This window comes from Sinocyclocheilus anshuiensis, unplaced genomic scaffold (assembly GCF_001515605.1).
Source record: "Sinocyclocheilus anshuiensis isolate Anshui unplaced genomic scaffold, SAMN03320099.WGS_v1.1 scaffold267, whole genome shotgun sequence".
Lineage (NCBI taxonomy): Eukaryota > Metazoa > Chordata > Actinopteri > Cypriniformes > Cyprinidae > Sinocyclocheilus > Sinocyclocheilus anshuiensis.
In genome coordinates, this window is record NW_015552637.1 from 2,698,475 (window position 1) to 2,706,836 (window position 8,362).

The following is an 8,362-nucleotide window of genomic DNA, read 5'->3' on the forward strand; positions in this document are numbered from 1 at the left end:
TCTACTCACACAAAACTATACAAGTACATTGTATTTTAGTATCACGCAAAGAATACAAATTTGGTAAAAATGTAATCAAATAAAAATCCTGGTATAAATATATACTATTATTGTTACTATAAATATATATGCCACGTTAAAAGCTATGGTATGACTATGTGATATCACTGTACCATATCGCACCACCACTGTTCTTTACTAAGTGATCGATACCGAGGCGATTCTCTACACAAAGACGGAAACTTAAACAGAACCCAACCCGTATAAACATCCAGACTACACGAGCCAGTGATGAAAACTCACCAGCACGATGAGACAGTCCGTATTTACTGACGGTAAACCCAAACCAGCCTTCCAGCAAAACAGCTCACTGGGTGCCGCCATCTTTAGAATCCAAACACCTGTGACCCGGAGCGGATCTTGTGTTCTGCAGTGAGGACCATCTCCTTTATTTAACTAAAAATAGTAGCTGGGGCCAGAAATCTGCAGATTATTATTCTGAAAAATAGATGACTCCCCGTGACCCTAGAGAAGATAAGTGGTTTGGAGAAGGGATGGATGAGAGTGGATTATATATATATATATATATATATATAGTATTTACTTCCAGACTACACGAGCCAGAGGTGAAAACTCACCAGCACGATGAGACAGTCCGTATTTACTGACGGTAAACCCAAACCAGCCTTCCAGCAGAACAGCTCACAGGGCGCCGCCATCTTCACAATCCAAACACCTGTGACCCGGAGCTGCTGCTTCGACAAATAAAAGTCCCAACCAATCCGTCAGTCTGTGGGAGATATATCCAGCTGCAGACACGCAACCACAGAACCGGAAGTGAGGGGCGGAGCTTACATTTTTTAAAAGAGTAGCGCCACCTTATGGTTTTTAAGGGGTAATTTGCTTTTATTACACACCATACGTCATACTTTATGTATGCATTTTATAATGACATATTAAGCATTTTATAAACATTATATACATCTTGTGTAATTTAGTTGTAGACCTATACAGTTATGCTGGTGCTGCGGGTCTGCAGCTGGATACTATTGGGTCTGTGGCTGCGTTTCATTCAAAGGTGATAACGCTTGGTGGGTGTAATATGATTGGTCTAAAATACGTTTTAACGCACTTTAAGTCTATGGGCTGTGTAAAATTATGTGATATGTTCATACAGCATTGGTTATTTTATAACTACACTAAAATTCGAGTTTGTAAATAAAGACTACCGGAGTAGGCTACGTTTTACAAGAAAATAGGCTATCAGCTTTTGTTTTTACTTTAAAATCTCATGTTTAATTCAATGCGTTATTTGTTACGTGTTAATTTTAAATGTACATTGAGACCGGAGTAGAAATAGCTGCTGAAAATTCATCTTTATCGTTTGTCATCAGAGGATAAATAATAATAATATATAATAATAATTCTAAATAATAGCCTATTTTAAAACACAAAGTAGGAAATTATATTTTAAATTGCAATAATATTTTACAATAATACTATTTTTACTGTATTTTGATCAAATAAATGTAGCCTTGTTGAGCATAAGAGGTTTTTTTTTGTTTGTTTTTTTTTCAAAAAAGTTTTGAACGGTAGTGTGTTTATTGTTTGTGGTAGCTGCAATTCACTTTTGTAAACATATATACTGCTAACAGTGAAGGAATATTGCTGTCATTTAATATCTGTTTTGACTTTTTTATACTTTTGTAGTAAGTGTATTGTGTTTTGGCAGGAAGTTTGGTTACCATGGCATTAAGGTAATTTAACTGAACTGCATGCCTTTGTGTTATGCAGTATATTATCGGTGTTTTAAGTAGGGGAGAGTAGAGATGCCATATCTTGGCCAAATGGATAATCAACCGCATATGTTGCAACTCTCCATTCTAAACAGAATAAATTCATGAGCCAAAACTACATGCACACATGATGACATCATCTCCAGAAACTCAAGGGAGTCCAGTACATTCCAGTTCAGGACATGAGCACCCATCCCGTCCGTTTGTGTGAACTGTAATCCTCTTCTCTCTCTTTAGAGCACTTTTACTCAATCTATGGCCTGGAAAAACACATATGTAACCACTTAATGTAACTGTGTTCCCATTTAGATAATTAAGTTTCATCGAGGGTAAAGACAAGGAAAGTTCAACATATTGAGAAAATCTCTGGAAAAGGGCTTTGGGCATCATTGGGACATTCCAGAATTCTCTGAAACTGTTCCAAGAACAGGCTAAAGGACAAAAGGATCCTTGCACATTGTATAACACTTAGTGCATGGTTTTAATATTTAAAGGAACATGCAATAATATTTAAAGGATTGGAAAATTATACTAATCATTATTATTCAATGTAAAATAATTAAAGCAGCTATAAATTCAGTCCAGGGTGTCACTAAACATTTCAGACTGTGTGTGGTATGATGACGTCCTTCCTCCCAAAAGCAAACATCAGGGTGGCATAAAGCACTTCACTGAAGCCCTGTGGAAAAACCAAATGACCCGTTTAACAACTCAAATTTCAGACAGACAAACAATCAAACCTCAAGTGAATAAAACATCACTGATCCGAGAGGAAGAGTTCTTACCACGTCTCTGACCTGGATGAAAAAACATCAAGGGATTTAAAATATTTATTGAATGCAGATGATTTTGTTGAACCATCTGACACAAGCATGCCAAAATACTGTTTTAAAGGGGTGGTTGATTGTGATTTCACTTTTTAATGTTAATTAGTGTAATGTTGCCGTTTGAGCATAAACAATATCTGCAAAGTTACGAAGCTGAACGTTCAATGCAAACGGAGATATCTTCTTTTAAAATTCTGGCAGTTTAATGCCTACAAAAACGTCTCGTAGGGACTACAACAAGTTACTTCCCGGGTTTGTGACGTAACAAACCCAGATAAACCCCGCCCTCGGGAAAAGGCAGCAAAGGGGGCGAGGCCTGTGCTGCTTTAGAGAAGAGGAAGAGAAAACTAGAGGTGCACCTAAAAATCTATTCATATATGAATCGCGATTCTGTCTTCTAACGATTCTAATGGATTCACAAGTTTCAAAATCAATGTTCTAAAGCAGCAGTTCTTAATACTGTTCCTCGCGTCCCCTGTTCTGCAATGTTAGACTGCACCCCATAAACACAATCAAACCTAGAAAAAAAACAGTGAACCACCCCTTTAAATCTAATGCAAACTGGAAACACATATTATTTTATGAATCTGATGGAATACTTTAAAAAGGCTGACAGATGTGGTTATGGCTGCAAATGTCTTGAGGAGAGAGTTGCCCACTGCTGCAGCCAGACGACACACACACACACACACACACAGACACACACACACACACACTCCTGCTGGATAATGTCACTGCTGATGTCATCACATGGATTCATTTCAGCAGAGGTGAGATGTGCTATTTATAGTGAGAAGTTATGACCATAAATATATAATGACCTGCCCCCCCACACACATAATGAGTAAACATAATTAACTATTATTTGCTATTATTTAACAACAACGACAACAACAAAGTATAGCTGGGGCCCTTGTGATTCTCTTTAGGAAAATTGTTTCACAGAACAGAAATTAAACAAACATTATTTTTTATTAATCATAATAATGATGATGATAATAATAATAATAATACTGTACATATTTTGAATTTGAGGTGCAAGAAGTGCCCCACTAAACCTCATGTGAATAATATATATTCATATTCGCCCACAATTTCAATGTTGCCAAGCCTTTTCTTACCCTTATATAAAAAATATTGCAGAGGAACAATTCATTGCTCAAACATTGGTCTTTCATTGCTCATGAACTCAGGTTCATAAAGGAATAGTTCACACAAAAATGAAAATTTTGTCATTAATTACTCACCCTCATGTCATTCCAAACCTGTAAGACCTTTACAAATTAAGATATTTTTGATGAAATTCGAGAGCTTTCTGACCCTGACCCTGCATTCTGACCGCTGATGTCACATTCTTCTTTTTGTTTATTTGTATAGCACATTTAAAAACAACTTAGGTTGGACAAAGTGCTTTCCAATAAAAACAACATTCAGAAAAACAAGAAGTAAAAAAAACAAAAACAAAACATGGACTATTTTAACTATGTCCTTACTATCTTTCTGGGCCTTGAATGTGTCAGTTCCATTGCCGTCTATGGAGGGTAAGAAAGCTCTCGGATTTCATCAAAAATATCTTAATTTGTGTTCCAAAGATGAACAAAGGTCTTATGGGTTTGGAATGACGTGAGGGTGAGTAATTAATGACAGAATTTTCATTTTTGGGTGAACTATCCCTTTAAGTATTACCTTTGTCTCAGATGCTTCAATTAAAAATCAGAAATGAATCAAATATTGGCATAAATTAGGCACATAGAGCTATAAAATCTATGTGGATAGCATACTTCAGATTCTGATCTTGGGAAGACTGATATTTATAGACTTTCTAGGCAAATCTGAGAACAATGTGAGACTCTGTTGAGAGCTCTTCTGAAACTCTACTGATGTGGGATTACTGGGGGTTTTGTCTCAGGGGGAAAATCTGAAAAGCAGGAGAGATGAGCGAAAGTCTCATTTTAATCTAATAGCTGTCAAAGAGAAATGACTGAGATCTGATTTGTGGTTTTTCTAACTTTAATGGCGGTTTTAGAAAAAACATATATTTTTTTTCATTCCTCAAAGACAATGAATTGCAGGAGCTCCACCCACCTGTGCACGGTACCTGCTCAGGTGCTCAAACAATAAAAAGACTGTTCACTCTGATAAAGAGCCACTTTCTCCAGAGTCCGGGACATTAGTGGATGTTGACTCAACCTGCTGGCAGAGATCACACGCTGAAGGATTACTCGTCTTCAAAGATGATGAAGATTATACCAAGATTCTCCACCACCTTAGTTGTTGGATGGATTGTACTTTTCATGGGTGAGTAGCGACCTTATTTTAAATATGTGATTTATGAAAAATTGAAATATGAAAAATTTATGTGAAATATGAAAAACCTTTTAAGGAATAGTTAGTTAAAAAATGAAAATTCTGTCATCAATTACTCACCCTCATGTCATTCCAAACCTGTATGACTTTCTTTCTTCTGTGGAGCACAAAAGAAAATATTTTTGAGGAAAAAAAAAAAAAAAAGTAATTGTATTTGTTGTTTTGGACACCAGTGACTATCAGTGTATAGACAAAAACGTATTCCTCAAAATATCTTCTTTAATCATGAGGGTGACAACATTTTAATTTTTGGGAGAAATAAAAACCTTAAATCATTATATTGATATCTGATTCAGGTGTAAACTCTGTCAATATATCTGCGGTGGATTCTTCAGCTGAAAGCACAGATGCCTCGACTCCACACTCTTTGACTTCAGTTATCATGGATCTCAGAATCACGAACCGTGTTTATAATCATTCACTGGCTGACCAGCAATCAGCAGAGTATACAACACTCAAGCAAGAGGTGGAACAACTGGTGAGGGTCTCTTGTTAATCATGCGTGTGTATGTAAAGCACTCATGGGATATTTACAGTATTCTAGGATATATTACATCCACCGACAGACATACAGTATACTCTAGATGAAAGTGAATGATTTGAATGATCAGGTCAATGACTAGTGGTCATCTAGAACTCCTTCAGAAATTATACCAGGGTGCAGCGCTGGTCTCAAATAAAAATACCCCAGTACTTTAATATATTATGTTACTGAATGATTGCACTTACAGAAAAGTACCATTTATCACTGAATACCATTTAAATACCATGGTATTCGCTAACGTACCTTGGTAATACCATCATATCATGGGACTCCCACAGTGATATTTGTAAAGGTACGAGATTTATAAATTAAAAGATATTACAATGTTTGCCGTACGTCTAAGAAACCATGGTGTTACCATGGTACTATGAACAAAATAAGCTATGCTAATAAATGGATGTACTTTATAGAATGCCAGTATTATCAAAGTGATAAATTGTGCTATCAATTAAGATGAGCAAATTGGTAATATTGATTTTCCCTGCTGTACTTTTCCAGTTTGCAGATATTTATGAACGATCATATGACACCACTCATCTGATATATTTGGGGACAGATGAGATGATTTTCAGGTTTGAGTAATAATCTTAGATTTACATCCAATATAACAGTGACAGAGACTGTCTGATCTTAAAATGTTTCTCTTACAGTAATGGGTCTGTGATCGTCACTTCTCGTCTGCTGTTTGGGCCGACTCAAGTCAATCCAGAGCTTGTGAGAGGAATCTTTTTTCCTGCGTACAAACAAATACCATCGCCGGCCCTAGAGATCGAACTCAGCCACATTGAAAGTAAAATAACAGTCAGCAGTGGTTGATTTTACATTGTTTTCACGTTGTTCATTAACAGGGGTTTGACATGGAGGATTTGAAAATTAAGTATTGGCCAACATTGACTTTTTTTCTCACAATTGCAAGTTTATGTTTTAGTTTTTTAGCTATAGACTTTTTCCTCAGAAATCTGAGTTTACATCTTGCGATTCTTTATTTATTTTTTTAGAAAGTAAACTGACCACATACACATGCAGATTTCTGGAAAAAAAAAAAAAAAAGAACTAAGATATAAACTTGTAATTGTGAAAAAAAATAATTTTTGGCGTATTTTTGCCTTTATTGTGATAGGACAGGACAGTGTAGAGGAGACAGGAAGCAAAGTGGGAGAGGGGGAAAGGTCTTCGAGTCGGGATTCGAACTCAGGACGCCTGTAGCGCAACAGTGCTTTATGTCGGCACATTGCCAAGGAGGCTCTCAGCACTGACCAGAATTCTTCATTTATATCTCACAATTCTACATTTTTTTCTCAGAATTCCAGGTTAACATCTCGCAATTCTGCCAAATACCTAAAAAGATACCTAAAATGAAAGTCTAAATTGTGAAAAAAAAGAATTGTAAGATAAAAAGTTACAATTATTATTATTAATTAAAATATATTTTTTTTCATTCTGTTGCAGAAATAAGCTCCCATATAAAACTGGCAAAAACATCATTATCAACCAATAAATAATTAAATAAATAATTTCATCAATCTCACCCACAGATGAACTACCTACTGAAGAACCTCTTGAGGAAGAGAAGATCTTCAGCAGACCACCAACGACAACGCATAAAGAAATAACCTTTACAACCATGCCCCTCACTTCCACTCCTGACAACATAATGGACACTGAATCTTTCACCAGCCGTCTTCCATCCACACGCTCACCCAACATGTCAACCTCCCACCCATCGGGCTCCAGTGCTGTTGTAGGAAACATCACAAACTCCATCCACTCCACCACCTCCATACCCTTTAACACCACCACAATGCACCTAAACACCACAACCAGCTCACTGATGGATAATACAAGTATTTCTGCAGCACCCAACAGCACCACCAATGCAGAAACCAATGGGACAACCACAGAAGTCCCTAATGGGACCACCACAGCAGCACCCATTGGTACCATCCCTACAGCTTCCAATGGCACCACCACCACTGACACCATCACTTCAGTCCCAAATAGCACCACCACCACCACAACCCCCAATAACACCACCACCACCACAGCCCCCAATAACACCACCACTGCAGTCCCCCTAAGCACATTTACCTCCATCCACAGCACTGTTGGGAAACCGACAATCAGCTCCACCAAGTTTACAACAGCACAGCCCTCAAGGACCACAACCATGAACCATTCACCTACTACAAAGGTCACTGTTTTGGTGCCTGGATGGGCGGTTGCCCTCTTAGCGCTGGCGGCTGTCAGTCTCTTCCTCCTCATCATCCTCATCATTCTGGTGAGTGATCGAGGGTTTAGGATCAATGTAATATAAGCCTTTGGTTTTATAGAAGAACATGATTGCAACTTTAAAATAGGGTATTTGTGATATGTTTGAAATGTGTCACATTTGAGTGTTTCATTTGAATAAATAATAAAATTGACCAACTTCTGTACTACTATCCCTAAGTATAGAGGCAGCACATTGGCACAGTTTTGGTATCAGATTATATGCAATTTAACCTTTGATAGGCTATATATACGGTAGCCCAGTAGTGCACAACACAACGAAATCTCCACAACACAACAGAAACAAGCCACAACACAACAACATTTGCACAACACAAAGGAAACAAGCTGCGACACAACGAAATTAGCACAACACAATGGAAACAAGGCACAACACAACAAATTAAGTACAACGCAACTGAAACAAGTCGCAACACACAAAATTATCACATCAAAACGGAAACAAGCCGCAACACAATGAAATTAGCACAACACAATGAAAACAAGCCGCAACACAATGAAATTAGCACAACACAATGGAAACAAGTCACAACACAATG

General features: G+C 37.3%; 2 protein-coding genes across 3 annotated transcripts in view; one reads left to right on the top strand and one right to left on the bottom strand.

The window, feature by feature from the left end:
- The window catches only part of mtx1a (metaxin 1a), a 13,434-nt gene extending 12,652 nt beyond the window's left edge, over window positions 1–782 (bottom strand). Inside the window, exon 1 of one of the 2 annotated variants that reach the window (XM_016458377.1) lies at window positions 639–782. In XM_016458377.1, the coding sequence (XP_016313863.1) occupies window positions 639–719 (81 nt within the window). In that variant the 5' untranslated portion in view covers window positions 720–782. Of the gene's footprint in view, window positions 1–303; window positions 399–638 lie in introns of those variants that run through there. The other variant, XM_016458376.1, reaches the window with a different exon arrangement.
- Window positions 783–4,800: 4,018 nt separating this feature from the next.
- The window catches only part of LOC107666848 (cell wall integrity and stress response component 4), a 7,054-nt gene continuing 3,492 nt past the window's right edge, over window positions 4,801–8,362 (top strand). Inside the window, exons 1-6 of the mRNA XM_016458342.1 lie at window positions 4,801–4,921; window positions 5,287–5,468; window positions 6,033–6,106; window positions 6,185–6,324; window positions 7,070–7,378; window positions 7,436–7,812. Of these exons, the coding sequence (XP_016313828.1) occupies window positions 4,801–4,921; window positions 5,287–5,468; window positions 6,033–6,106; window positions 6,185–6,324; window positions 7,070–7,378; window positions 7,436–7,812 (1,203 nt within the window). The remainder of the gene's footprint in view (window positions 4,922–5,286; window positions 5,469–6,032; window positions 6,107–6,184; window positions 6,325–7,069; window positions 7,379–7,435; window positions 7,813–8,362) is intronic.